The sequence below is a fragment of the Propithecus coquereli genome, unplaced genomic scaffold (assembly GCF_000956105.1).
Source record: "Propithecus coquereli isolate 6110/MARCELLA unplaced genomic scaffold, Pcoq_1.0 Scaffold456, whole genome shotgun sequence".
Taxonomy (NCBI): Eukaryota; Metazoa; Chordata; class Mammalia; order Primates; family Indriidae; genus Propithecus; species Propithecus coquereli.
In genome coordinates, this window is record NW_012150352.1 from 1,290,345 (window position 1) to 1,304,618 (window position 14,274).

A 14,274-nucleotide genomic window follows, 5' to 3' on the forward strand; every position below is an offset into this window, starting at 1 on the left:
CAGCCCTCTGCGCCCGAACCCTCCCCAACGTCCCTGCACCAGCGCGCAGCTATCCGGGCAGCTACTGCGGGTCCGCCCCTCAGTCTCCGCGGCAGCTGGGGCCAGAACTCCCGAATCCGAGGGCCACGGTGACACCGTCGGCCGGGGTCGCCAGCCCGCGGCTCCGCTCGCACCCCTACTCCTCGGCGCGGCGTGGGACTGTGGGCACGCCAACGCGGGGCTGCCGCGCGGGTAACATCTGAGAGCGCATGCGCGGCCACCGCCCGCCCCCCTCCCCCAGGGGCACATGGCGCAGGCGCGGCCCGGCTGACTGCCCGCATGGGCGTGCCCCGAGCTTGCGCGGAGTCGTACGGGGCTGCCGCGCGTACGCTGGGGGCGTGGCTGCGCGACGCTGTCGGACGCTGGGCGCTGCGGTGCTTCGAGGAGACGTTGCCGACTTGCGCCAGAGAGTCAGTGTGGCCGCGGGAGCCCCGCGCGCGCAGGCCTGGGGCTGCGCCCTTCCTCCCTTACCGACCCCCGGCCCACGAAGAGGCGCGCGGACCCTGGCCTGGGTCTCTCGGTCCGCGCTGGAGGTCGGGGAAGGGGGCTCCGGGAAGTTGCGGGCCGTCCCGGGAGGTCGCGCCCGCCCCGCCTGGACTCCTGGAACCTATCTCATTCCTCACTTTCCAGGTGGCGCTTGGACACTGCCCTCCGAGGGAGGCCCGTCCGTCTGGTCTCTGCTGGGGATCCTCGGACCGTCTCCGCGGGCGCCTCGCGTCGCCGCAGGTGGGTGGGCTTCTTCCTGCCCCGGGGCCTGGGAGCCCGTATTTCCTGCATGGTAGTTGCTTGCGGGGCGGGGGGAGCGGGCTTGGCGGTCGGCTGCCCTCCACGCTTGGGCTCTGGGCAAATTCCAGTCCTGGGAGCAGAGAACGCTCCAGCGTCCAGGCGCTGCGTTGGGCTTTGTGGAGGCGAACACTGTGTGCTGTGGTACCTGCCCCTTAGTAGAGCGCTGTCCAGTCCAGGAGAACGGCATGAACGCCCCCGTGCCAGGCATGGTGGGAAGGGAAGCTGGGAAGCCCAACATATTGACAGGTGTGAGAGGGCTGAGGTTCTCAAGATGGCGGGAGTCCGGCCCAGATGTAGGAAGGCTCAGGCCGGAGCTGGTAAAGGGGAGCCTGCTCCCTGGACTGCAGGCACATGGGCAGGGTGACAGCCAAGGTTATGAGTGGGCGGGAGGGCAGAGATCTGGGCAGTGCGCTGCCTCCAGGGCATGGGATGTGGTCTTCGTGAGCGGCCTGGTACCTAATCTGGGGTTGCTGGTGGGAGCTGGGGCCGACATCATGGTCACTGCCTTTTTAGAGCTCAGAGAGGTACTGGACTGGATTCCACTCACACGCTGTCCCATGGGGTACTGCTGCTAGCAGGCCATGGTATATTCTTTTTTTGCAAGGAGGGTGAGAAGCCAGGGTCAAAGGCTGAGCTTTCAAGCATAAGACACCCCAGAGTGGGGGACAGAACTGGGGGGGTTCCAGGATGCTTGCATTGCAGAGGTAGGTGCAGTGGCCCTGGCAGCTTCAAGTGCTGCAGGCCACCCATGGATGGGTGGAAAGACCAACATAGCCATTCCTCCCTGGGGGAGCTCACGCTGAGGGGGTTTTGTGTGCAGGGGTGAAACAGAGGGTTTCATGGAGGTCATGAGTGGGCCTCCTTTAGCAGAGAGACTGGGGAGGGGGCTCAAGTCAGGCTGGGCAGAGCGTGAGATCCCTCACAGGAGAGTTTCTTGCACTTTTGAAGACACCTTTAGCTGTTGATTGTGGAGCCCCCTAGGTGACCACTGCATGGAGAGGAGGGGGCTCTCCAGGCCCTTGGCACAGGTGACTGGAATGGCAGGAGCAGACACAGACACAGCAAGTAGGATGGCACATTTGGGGGCTAGGTTGCTGGGCTATTGGCTGTGATGGGGACTGAGGGGAGGTGGTGTTTGGGGTGGGGCTGGCATTGCCTGCAGGCAGCTCTTAGAGTTTGAGAGGTACATTTGGAAAGCATTGAGGGGAGGGGCGGGAGGAAGCTCCCAGCTTCTGGTGGGCATGCAGGTAGCACCTGCCGCGGGCCTGGTGCTGGGATCAAAAAGAACCTTATGAGGACCTGGTTTGCATATTTCGCAGTTTGCCCTGTTTAGGGTGGCCAGGAGCCTACTCAGCTGGACTGAAGCATAGTTGATAAATCTGCATGCTGTGTAGTGGTCAAGCCTGTGTTTTCTAGAGCCAGTTTCCACTGCCTCCACCACTAACTGGTTGGCATGTGGCCGCAAACAAGTTACTTCACCACTTTGTGCCTTGGCAGTGAGCATAGTACCAATCTCATGGGGGAAGGGGGACAGTGTTTGGCACAAAGAGAGCACTCAGTGAAAGGTTGCTACTACTGTCCTAAAATTCCCTGACAGTTCCAATTACCCCTTCTCCTGGGGTCGACAGCATCTCTCATTATACCTTGCCCTGGAAATGTCATTGATGGCATTTGCCTGCCTTCTTGGACCTCTCGGGCCAGCCTGTGCCCCCGCTTCTGCTCAGAGCTCTTGGTCGGGATCTGGGGTTTGCCTACTTGCTGTCTCCTGCCAGCTGGTGGTGATGGGTGGGCCTAGTTCCTGCTCTTCCCTGCCTTATCTTTGGACAGATTGCCGCGGATGATGGCCTGCGTCTGACAGTCCCCTCAGCTCTTCCCAGCTCTCCAGAGGCTGCAGCTGTCAGCTCCCCATCCTCAGCACTTGCCTGGGCCTGTGCAGTCTACCACGCCCTGTGCAGCCGTCCCTGTTCTGTTGTGTTGTGCAAGGCGCTTCTGTCCACACCCCCTTCGCACTGGCTTGCCCCCCGCCCCTCCTGTCTGCTCTCAGCATGCCCCGTGGCCGGCACCATCGGCAGGGCCCTTGCAAACCCACCCAGGCAGTTGCCAGTTACGCCAGTGCCCACATCCTTGGCAGCAGACAGACTGGGCTTCCTCTGAGGTGGGGCGCATCCCCCTTGTGGACCCCTGGATCTAGCGGCCCTGCTGTGGGGACCCTGTGTGCATGCACACAACCATGGAGCAGAAGAGCACAGCTAGTGGCACTCCCAGTGATAAGCCCACCGAAAGGTGTCCTTCGGCTGGGCACATGCCCAGCCCCCAGCCCCTCAGGGTGGACTTCCACTGGGTGCCAGGCTCGGACCTGGGCACCTTTGACTGCTCCGCTTGACTGCTGGACCACTTTTTGGCCCAGCTGGGCAATTATTTGTCTTTCCGCTTCGAGCACTACCAGCACTACCAGGACAACTGCATCTATGAGATCCTCCAATGCCTCAGAGGCCACGCCTGGGCGTGGGCAGCCCCCTACCTCAACAGGGACCTGCCCCTGCCTGACGATTACAAGCTCTTTTGCTAGGATCTCAAGGAAGTTATTCAGGACCCGAACAATTTCACTGAGCACCGTGCCACAGTGCCCTGCCTGCTGCCCCTGGCCTCAAGCCAGTCACCAGTGGCCCCGCAGCTGCCTGTGGTAAGGCAGTACCTGGCTTGGTTCTCGGAGGCCCTGGCACTCAACATGGGCAGCCCCCATAGGCCTGCTCCAGCCACCCCTGCAGTTTCTAGGTCCAGCTCTACATCCAGAAATGCTCTACCCAGGCAGCAGCTCACCAAGGAGAGCACCCCTGGGCCTCAGGAGACCCTGCCCTGCCCAGTCGTACGTGCAGCTCACATCTTGGGCCTGTGGAGCCAGCTTTCTTTCGGCCAGAGGAGGCAGCCCCCAAACCTGTCCTACCCTTTCAGGCTCTGCTAACCCCCCTGCTCAGAGACCAGACCAGCTTGCCCAGGGGGTCCAAAGCCCCAGAAAATAGAAGAGAAGATTTCTAAGACCAGGAGGTGTCCTTAGGTACCCATGGGAGGTGGTGGATGCCCCAGTGGCCCCAAGAGAGCCACCATTTTCTCTTGTTTCCCACCTGGCATCCCTGGGTTCTGAACAAGGCCCAAGCAGTGCCCCCCGTGGTGAAGTGGCCTGTGTGGGCAGAGAGCCCTGTGGTCTCTAGTCAAAGCAGAGTGGTGTCCCCAGATAATTTCAGATGACCCCAGAGCTGGGCAAGGAGGTACACTTGTTTTGGGCCCTGCCCCAAACAGTTGAACACAAACAGCTCTCCCTGCCTCCGGCCAAACCTCGGCCTCGGCGTTGTGCTTTGTCCTCCTGCTCCTGCTGGGTTCTCAGCTGTGTCCCACCCCTCCCTGGGAGTGCCGTCTCCCCAGCCTGTTCCCACTAGGTGAATAATTCTGTGGGTCACCTCCCATCAGATACTTGCATCTTCTTTTTCACCCCATTCCCATAAGGTAGTCCCCTTGGTGTTTTTCCACACTGGCCAGGACTGGACTGGGCTTGCCCTGCCTGCCCTGCTTGGATCTGGTGCCTGCACCCCCAACATCTCTGCTCCCCGTGTCTTCTGTGCTCCTGGCTGGAATGTAGGGAAGGCTGCCTGGAGGAAACGGCCCCTTTCATCCTTGTGTTAGGTGTCACATGGTGTCTTGGCAGAGAACAGTGCTACCCTGTGGGTTTATCAGTAGCCCTGGCTGGCTGGGAGGTTTGGATGCAGGAAGGTGGGATGCAAGTCCCTTGCCAGACTCAACTCCGGTTCCATCTCCTGTATGTTAACGTTCTGGTCTTGCCTGGTTTTTTCAGAATTGGCACCTTACTCCGCTACTGTGCTGCCTCCCTTCTGCGTTTTCCTGTATCGCTGATTCAGCACTTAAACTCCAGTGACTTGTATCTCCTGGCAGACTGTGGGGTCTGTCTTAGTTAGCTCTGTGGCCCTGGTACACAATTGGTGCTCATTAAATGTGTGTTGGATCATTGGCTGACAAGTGGAGTTCTTGTTTCCTATTCTTTGAGGAGCAGAGGCCTGGCCGTGAGTGTCCCAGGTCAGTGTCACAGGTGTGGTGGTTTGTAAGCGGGGGGGGGGCTTTGTGGATCCAAGGCTCTGATTGCAGTTGAGGCTGAATAGGTGGGGGTGGGAGTGGGCTCGGCTGATGGGGGGTGGCCTGGAAAACTGACTTCCGAGAGCCATAGGTGAAGTGTGGACCAGGCAGCAGTCCAGAGCTGTGTGGCCCCAGGCCCAGAGATTGGAATGAAGCAAGCCTGTTCTGCACAAGGGTGGGTTTTCTAGTGGAAGCTGAACATGGAAGCTCCCTCAAGCCAAGTTTACCGTGGGATGAGCAGGTACAGCCACTCCACAGGCAGCGTGCGCCTGCTTGGAGGGGTGCTGAGACAAGAATTTGAAGCCCTTTACATTTTTACCTTTGTGCAAACAAAATAACACCTTCCTGAAAAGTAGGAAGGAAAAAGTAGAAACTTGAATTGGAAATACAGGCAGTTATTTTAGGAAAAACAGTAATAAGCAAACATCTGGTAAAACTTTTTCAGAAAAATAGAAATTGTTGGGATTATTGTGTTTGGTAACTGTTATTAAAAAGGGCTCTGGGTTCATATGGTTTTATGTGTGTTATTTCAAGGCACAGATGTCTACAAATACAACAGCTGAAAATCTCGGAACTAGGTGGGAAGCTCTTTTAGGCTGCTGAGGCCGTGACAGAGTAAGCAAGCTGACAGAGGAAGCTGTGCGCGGTCAGGATTTTGGTCAGATGTGTGAAAGCCCTGGACGTCCTGGCCCAGCCCTGTGCTTCTGCGTGCCTTCTCAGGTGCCTCACGGCCCTGCTTCTGTGAGTTGGGATGGGCTGCACCCCTACACCCATCTCCAGCTGGCTGAGGCCTGGCCTGCCTGTGACTCCGGCATAGAACACAGAGCCAGCCTCTGGGAGGGACAGCCCAGTCACCCCGCCAGCCTTTATTGCACCTTGCTGGTCTGTGCAAGGCTGCCCGCCCTGCTTCCACTTAGGGGCCTGGAGTGGACCCCTGCAGCTTGAGCAGCTTGAGAGAGCTGAGTTCCCTTCTGACCCCGTCACATCAGGGTTTTGGGCCTTTTCCTCCCTCAGGCCCCAGGCAGCTCCAGGGATGTGGGTCATGGTCCACTGTGCCTCTGTGAGGGCCAGCTGTGCCGTGTCTGCCCAGGCAGGCTCGAGAGCACACGGGAGAGTCAAGGTGACCTGTTTTTTCACTTGGAAAATCGGTCTTATTTAGTGGTTGGGTTCTCACCACTAAGGAAAGGAAGGCAGAGTCTTGCAGCGCCATGGCCAGGTCCCCTACACAGGTTGGGTGGGAGAGAGGATGGGGCTCTGGCCTGGCCTTCCAAACAGGCAGCACACACGGCCTTGCAAAGTGGCTCCATCACCAGCAGCTGTAGCACCTGCCTTTGGGCAGAGGCTATGACTGAGCTCCTTGGCGAGAAGGTGCTGGGCCCTGTGTGCGAGGGGCCTTGGGTTCTTGGCCACTCCCGGCCTGTGCACGTGGGCAGATGAGCTGGAGGAGGGGACTTGGGAGCGCAGAACGTGGCTGGGCGAGCCTAGGGCAGGTCGAGCTGCTGGACCTGCCTTCCAGTCGTGGTGTCTGTCCCTCACTTCCCTTGGAAATACCCGGAGGCTTTATTTCCTGAAGATAGGACACGGTGGGCACTATGGCGTGGTTTTTAAAGTACCTGTCTCCAAAGAAAATTTTAAAACAGGAAGTACTGAGGATAGGGTCGTGTGAGATACTGGAATATTTTATAAAGCTGTGGTATTTAAAGTACTTAGATGTTGTGGACAGATGAACAGAGAATAAAGAACTTTGAAATAGAGCCAGATAAATATGGGAATTTAGTACATGCTGGAGATGTCATTTCGAATTAATGGGGGTAATTCAGGTAGAGTGACCTTGGACAAAAAACCAAACCAAACGAAAATTAATGGAGGTAAAACATATCATTCAGTTGCGGCAGTTGGAACAGCTGGTTGGCCATCTGGAAAATAGTAAAACCAGTTATCTACCTTACTCTTTATATCAGTGTACATTCCAGATGGGTTAGAGACTTCAACACTAAAATATCGTAGAAGTACTAGAGGGAGATACGGGTGAATTTTTTTTTAACCCATGCTTGCAGGATTTTTTTAAAGTTTTAAATACCCAGAATTGCCAAAGATACAGAGAAGTAGGCTTTCTTCTGTTGTTAGTGGGAGCGTAAGATCCTACAGTTTGACCATATAACAATGAAAGGTGCACTGTGACCACGTGCCGTATGCACCGGGGCTCCGTGTACTGTGACCACGTGCCATATGCCCCGGGGCTCCATGTGGGGGCTCCAAGCAGCGCTGGAGCTTGGCCAGGCCTGGCCGCCTCCCCACACAAGCTCAGGGTCCTTGATGCCTCTTGATCTGTGGGCTGTGAAAATATTAAATAGTTTGTCCTTACAGGGCGGTTAGGGGGTTGAACGTGAATTGTGCCCACGCAGTGCCTTGGTGGGGGCCTGGGCCCTTGTGGGTGTCACTGCAGTGTGAACGGCAGAACTGGAGAAGTCCAGAGATCCAAGACTAAGGATGGAGGCAGATGGAGCAGTTCCCTGTGGTGTCAGCCTGCCTGGGCCAGATCGCACTGCGGTCACGGACCCCTGGCAGCTCAGCAACCCGAGTTGGCACCACTTGTCTCCTGCTCGCGCTGCATGTCTATCTCGGGTGGGCCGGCGCACCCTCCCCTGCTGCGGCCCCTCAGGGACCTGCGCTGATTGGAGCTCCATGCGGACGTGTTTCTCCACACTTGCAGAGGCAGGGGGAAGGCCACAGCAGGCCACAAGTGATACTTGTCACTCCACTTACGTTTCTGTGGGCAGAGGAAGCCACAGGGCCACACCTAAGTTCTGCAGGATAAGAGTTAATCATCCCATGGGGCAGCGCACTTGGCGTTGAATAGGGTAAGCAGCCGCTGGACGCCTTGCCGGTTAGTGCTGCCCTCGAGCGCTGGAGGGTGGGCCTGCATCGGTGCCTGCAGTGAGGTGCCCGGTAGGCTGCCCTGACAAAGCATCACGGGCTGGGGCTTAAACAACAGGCATTTATCTCCTCAGGGCTCTGGAGGCTGGAAGTCTGAGACCAAGGTGTGGGCAGGCTGGTCTCCCCTGAGGCCTCTCTCCTGGGCTTACAGATGATGGTCTCACATGGTCATCGCTCAGTCTGTGTGTCTGTGTCTCAGTCCCTTCTTATAAGGACACCAGGTGTGTTGGACCAGGGCCCACTCTAATGACCATAATTAATTCCCTCTTTAAAGGCCCTCTCTGCACATTCTGAGGTACTGGGGTTAGGACTTCAACATGACAACACTCGGGGGGACACAGTTCAGCCCATGACGATGCCCCCGGGGGGTCTGTTTTTTATTGTTGCAGTTTTGGACAGTGCTGCCTTGAGCGGCTGCCCACACACACAGTCCTCCAGGCCTAGGTTCTGCGGCCTGTGCTGAGGCGTGGGGCAGCACGTGGGCCGCGCCCAGTTCTGTACGCTGCGCTCTTCTCACATGTCCAAGTACAAAGCCATCCTGTATTCCCAAGTGGCAGTGCTCTGCCTTTTACATTCAGCCTGAAGTCTCCTCGTAAGTGTAACTGTGTGGTGCGAGGGAGGGGTCGGCTGTCGCCCTCCAGAGCCTGTGATGAGCAGAGCCCCTCTGCTGACAGCAGTGCGCATGTAATGTGAGCAAGAAATAAATTTTTGATGTGTGAAGGCACTGCGTTTGGGGCTTGTGTTTTCCACAGCACAACCTATTCTATCCTGACCAGTCGGATCCCATTTCACCTGTTTCCACAGGGCAGGTAGCTGCTCCAATGTCAGCTGCTGGCGCCAGCCTGGCCACAGTGGCCAACAGGTCTGTGGTGCCGCCCGCTCTCTGGTCTGGTCTGACTCTGCTCCAGCTTCATAATCAGTCTTTATAACCACCCACCACTGCCTGTGTTCTTCAAATTGTCTTAGCTAGTTTTAAAATGCATTTGCTCACAAACACAAAAGCGGAGAGGGTGGTGTGGCCCACCCCAATGCGGCCCTTGCCCGGCTCTAGCAGTGGTAACGAAGGCCTGGACAGGCCTTGGGGCGCCTTGGTGTTGGGCAGCCTGGCCGGGCTCTCTCTGGGACAGCAGGAGCCTGCACTCGCTTAGTTTCTCTCTGGGCCACAGTGTGCTCTGTAGATGGCCACAGGATCCCTGTTCCTGGGCGTGGGGTGGGGCTGGCCAGAGAAGAGCCTTGGCTTGTGGGTGTCCTCAGGAGCCTGTCCCTGCCCTCCTGGCCTGGGGGGCCCCGCAGTGCAGGGCTGGAGCCCGTGGGTGGTGGGTGCTTGTGCACTTGCCAGGTTTTTCTGGTCGGCAGTGCTTCCAGATGGGTGGAAAGGGACATCTGACTTCTTTCTCCTCCCACCCCAGTTCTGTTCCCTGGACTGCACACCTGCTTATCTGCCTTTAGGGCAGCTCCAGTCCTGGGAGTTCAGGCGGACCATGGAGGCGTGGCTATTGGTGCCTGGGACCTGTCCCATCTCAGGAATCCAGAGAGGTGCCTCACCAGGGTGGTGTCTTGCATCCTGGGGCTGGGGTGTGTTTGTGGGCTGTGGAGATGGGGCCTTAATCATGGGCTGTGCACATGGTGTCCCCTCAGCGAGGTTAGCCTGCAGCCCCCAGGTTCCGGAGCAAGCAGGAGGCTGGCCTTCACCCTCATTTGCATCTCTGTGTGTGGGCAGCCAGCCTCCATGGGCCAGGCCTCCTGGCGGAGCCCAGACCGGTACGTGGGAATGCCCACACTTGCTGAGAAGCAGCAGGTTTTTCTATGTGTTCACCAAAGGAAAAAAGGCCAGTGGCCCATTGCTGGCTGGGTTCCCACCTCTGCCCGTAAGTGCTGGGGGCAGGCTTCCTTCCTGCCATCTTGCCAGGCTCCTTGGACCCCTTCCTAGGTGACTGACGGATGTCCTCAGCCATGGTATGAGATGCCTGTTCCTGGAGAGACCCTGCCTGCCCATCCTGCTGCCCTGCAGCCCCGCAGCCCTCACCCTGGCATTTCCTCTCAGCCTGGCCACAGCAGCCTGTACCTTGTGCCAAGAAGTCTGACTTGTGGCCTCAGTGCCCGCCTGGTGCCCGTGGCTGCAGGAAAGCCTTGCTGACTAGGGCTGACCAACAATTTGCTCCTTGCATGCTCCAGCCCGGAGGCTTCCAGACATCACGGAGGAAGAACACTAACCCTCACCCTTGTCTCCGTGAGACCCACTCCTGCCCTAACCTGGCCTGGCACTGCCAGCACAGCAGTTGGTGGCCACGAGGACTCAAAGTGCTGGTGGAGCCCCTGGCAGGGTGGGCTGGCAGGAGGGCTATACCCCCTCTGCTCAGGCACCAACCACACCACATGGGCCATGTCCCCAGCACAGGTGAATGAATGGTCTCTGTGGCCCTCTTCCTCAAATGCAGTGGGGCCTGTCTGGAAGGGGTGCCACAGCCCTGGTGGGGTGTGTGTCCAGGTGCTGTGTTGGGCACTGCCCAGCTCACTGCAGGCCAAGAGCTCCCCACAGAGCTGGGGTTGGGCGCTGCTGGCCTCAGCCTGTGGAGAAGTGCTGGTAGTCCGCCTGGGGGGCCTGGAATGCTTCCCCCAGGGAGGTGGGGTCAGTGTCTGCTCTTGACTGGGGGCAGTGAATCTTGCTGGAAGGGCAGCCTCCCCCCAGGGGAGCCGGAGTAGTGACGCTCTGCCGGGGCAGAGGGCTCTGGCTGCAGAGCAGGTGGCTGTTTCTCTTCGATGGCTTGGGCCCAGGGCAGGGGCAGGTGGCTGTCCTTCCCCAGGGCCTGCAGGACTGCAGTATTCTCGGCTCCACCGTGGAAATCAGTGTCTATGGCTAGATCCGAATTCTGCTTTCTGTGGTTTCGCCAGCTCACGGGAGATGCCCAGGCCACGCATGAGCTCAGAATAGGGTTCCCGTGGCTGGGGCTCAGTCCCCCACCCTTACCCCTGTTCCCACCCTCACCTAGTGGATGCAGGGCCTTGCTGGGCCCCAGGCCCAACTGTCAGTCAAGGTCGAAGCCTGCCTGCTGCTCCTGGAGATGGATGTGCCGGATGCAAGCCTGGGGTGCCTTGCCCTCCAGGAAAAGGGGCTGTTGGGGGCGTGCCTTACCTCCCCAGCCTACACAGAGATCGACGTCAGGCAGCCTGGAGAGGTGGGCAGTGGCCGGGATTGGGCCCCCGCCCTCCATGCCTCCCCAGAATTTCTCCCTGGGATCCGCATCTTTGAAGCCGCTGCCTCCCTGCCTGCCTGGGCGCTTCCAAAGGTGGATACTGACAGAGGATTCAATGAATCGAAGGTCGCTAGTCGGGGCGTTGACAGATGCCCAGCCGTGATACTATTTCTGATTTAATAACCGAATGGGAGGCTGGCCCTCTCTAATAATTAGGGCTAATTACTGAGGAGGTGTTGACAGATAGGCTGAGAGGAAACAAACTACCTTTATCCCGTGGCTTAGAGTCAGATTACTAGCCCGGTGCTATCTGCCCCTCAGAAAGTAGACGCTTCAATCACTCAGCGAGGCTTCAAAGGGGACAGGGGCCTGACAATGCGCGGGATTTGGAAGGGAGCTATGAAGTGCGCCTTTGACTCAGAGTCGACAAATGGAGCCCCATTCCAGAAATGGTTTCTTTGTGAAGTTTGAGTTACTGTGGGCAGACCTGCTTCCTGTGCTCGGGGCAGGGAGGGGGCTGCGGTGGGCGTGGGCAAAGTGGGGGCCGTGGCTGGCCTGAGCTACTCGGGTCCTTCCAGGCTGGCCCTGGGCCAGGCGATGCCAGCAGAACCCCCAGGCCCCCGGTAGCCAGCCCTAGCAGCAGGAACCGGAGCAAGGGGTGCGGTGTGCTTTCCTTGGCCCAGGGAGGGTGTCCAGTGCTTTGTGGCCGTGAGCGGCAGGTAACGGGATAGGGACCTTGAGATCCCAGCGGGCTCCTCCCCTATTTTCATCCAGAACACAGCTTTTCTGCAGCCCTGGTGGGCAGGTCTGGCCTCTCCAGGAGGGGGATGTGTCCTTGGGGTTATTTATGGCAGGACCACCCCTGGGGGCCTGGGCGTCACTCACCAGGCTGCTCCCACTCCCATCCTGGGCCAAGAGCCAAGGCTGAGGAAGTGATACTGACCGCGGGGCCTTGGTGGGCAGACGTATCGGGGACCGAGAAGGGCTGCAGGGGCTGGTGCCTGTGCTGTTTGCCCACTGACTCCCCAATCTCCACACATTTCAGAGATGGGGAGGGGTGTGCCCAGACCTCAGCTTCCTGGGGCCACTGTGCCTGTGCTGAGGCATTTCAGGGTGGGGTGTGTGGGGCCAGGACAGGACAGCAAGGATGCTGGCCAAGGCTGTGAGCAGGGGCTGGTTCTGAGATTTTGGGCCTCGCTGCTGTCTGCCTGCATCAGGAAGGCAGGTACAATGCCAAGGCCTCTACTCAGGACCGGCCTGCCCTTTCTCATTCCAGGTATGGCCTGGAAGGTGCTGGGCAAGCAGGAGGTGGGAGGGAGCCCACCCGCCCGCATGCACCCGAATGCCCACCCTGGGCCCTGTTGCCTCAGTTGTGTTCCCGCCTGCAGGAGGCCGATTTAGCATCTGCCCGGCGGAAGGACGGTGCCGCTGCAAAGAGAGGTCCCCTGTGCCGGGTGGCGGAGGGTGGTTCTGGTCAGAACCACACTCTCTCTTTGCCTGGCACACTGCTCTGCTGTCGTAGAAAGAAGACGCCTTGTGGAAGTAACAATGGTGATAGCAGTCATCAGCTCATTTGCTTAGCTGAATAACGACCGGCTCGTCCTGGGGAGCACTATTTATGAATTTAAGTCTATATTCGGGCAAAAACAAGACAGTGAATTATTTTAAATGGGACTTAAAAACTGTCGTCCCAGCTGGGTGCCTATAACCCCAGCACTTTGGCAGGCTGAAACAGGAGGATCACTTGAGGCCAAGAGTTTGAGACCAACTTGGGCAACATAATGAGACCCCGTCTCTACAAAAAGTTTAAAAAAATTAGCTGGGCATGGTGGTGCACACCTGTAGTCCCAGCTACTCTGGAGATTGAGGCAGGAGGATGGCTTGAGCCCAGGAATTTGAGGTTGCTGTGAGCTATGATTGCTCCACTGTACTCCAGCCTAGGTGATAGAGCAAGACCCTGTCTCAAAACAAAACAAAACAAAAATTGGCTTTAAGTCTGTTTAAAGTCACCTTAAGTAGAATTAGAAATTGGCTCTAAAGTCAGAAACATCTAAGCAGGAACTGAGTGTTTCTATAATATGTTAGTAGTGAATTGAATATCATTAACTGTAGCACAAGAAAAAATAGCACAAAAATACTGTACATATGTTTTATTTGAAAAATAACCTCTGAGAAAAAGGCCAAGAGCAGTGGCCAGATGTGTTAACCTGTGCACAGAAGTGTGTCTGAACCCTGTCCCTTGTCAACATCTCACTCTGGCATGACTGATGAGCCAGTATCCGTATGTTGTTGGTGACTCCAGGCCAGGCTTCATTCAAGTTTCCTTAATTTCCCCCCAATGTCCTTGCTCTGTCCCACCCAACTCCCACACTGCATTTAGTCTACTGTCTGCCCAGGCTTCTCTGGCGGTGACAGCTTGTTGGACTTCCCCTGCTGTTGATGACCTTGACAGTTTTGAGGAGCGCTGGTCAGGTATCTTGTAGACTGTCCCTCAGTTGGGATTTGTCGCTTGTTTTTCTCACGATTAGACTGAGGTTATGGGTTTTGGGGAAGAAGGCCACAGAGATAAAGTCCCACAGTCGCACATCATGTCAGTGGTGCGCATCGTCACCGTGCCCGAGCACTGTTGGTGCTGGCCTTGACCACCTGGTGCAGGTAGCGTTTGTCAAGTCTCTGTTTGCAGAATGACTCTATTTCTCTTGCTTTCCACACTGTGCTCTTGGGAAGTCGCTGCACAGCCCACACTTCCAGGTTGGGGAGTTACATGCTCCCTCCTTGAGGGTGGAGTGACTCTAGATAAAGTGGAATTCTTCTGTACGGGAGATTTGGTTGTTCTCCCTGTTTATTTATTTATTCTATCATTTCTTTACCTCATTATGGACTTGTGGCTGTTGTATTATTGCGTTCCTGTGTATCTGCAGTTTCAGTTTGTGAGGTTTCAGTTACCTTCAGTCCACCCAGGTCTGAGAGTAGATGGATACAGTACGAGAAGGTATTTTGAGAGAGAGCACATTCACATAACTTCTATTACAGTATGTTGTTATAATTTGTCATTTTAGTGTTAGTTATTGTTAATCTCTTACTGTGTCTGGTTTATAAATTAAACTTTATTGGCCAGGTGTGGTGGCTCACGCCTGTAACCCTAGCACTCCGGGAGGCTGAGGCAGGAGGATCG

The 14,274-nt window shown here is 57.0% G+C and overlaps 2 protein-coding genes across 3 annotated transcripts in view; both read left to right on the forward strand.

Annotated features, from left to right (window-relative positions):
- The first annotated feature begins 728 nt into the window (after window positions 1-728).
- GNB1L (guanine nucleotide binding protein (G protein), beta polypeptide 1-like) overlaps window positions 729-14,274 on the forward strand; it is a 55,358-nt gene continuing 41,812 nt past the window's right edge. Inside the window, exon 1 of one of the 2 annotated variants that reach the window (XM_012654991.1) lies at window positions 729-765. Coding sequence is in view for 1 of the 2 variants with exons in the window: in XM_012654990.1 (XP_012510444.1) it covers window positions 5,632-5,688 (57 nt within the window). In the remaining variant the exon portion in view is untranslated. Of the gene's footprint in view, window positions 766-5,629; window positions 5,689-14,274 lie in introns of those variants that run through there. The other variant, XM_012654990.1, reaches the window with a different exon arrangement.
- LOC105818859 (chromosome unknown open reading frame, human C22orf29) lies at window positions 2,871-4,042 on the forward strand. The gene is given in 7 exon segments (XM_012654989.1): window positions 2,871-2,942; window positions 2,945-3,671; window positions 3,674-3,760; window positions 3,763-3,804; window positions 3,807-3,857; window positions 3,860-3,880; window positions 3,883-4,042. Coding segments are annotated over 7 exon segments (1,152 nt in total). The 3' UTR covers window positions 4,035-4,042.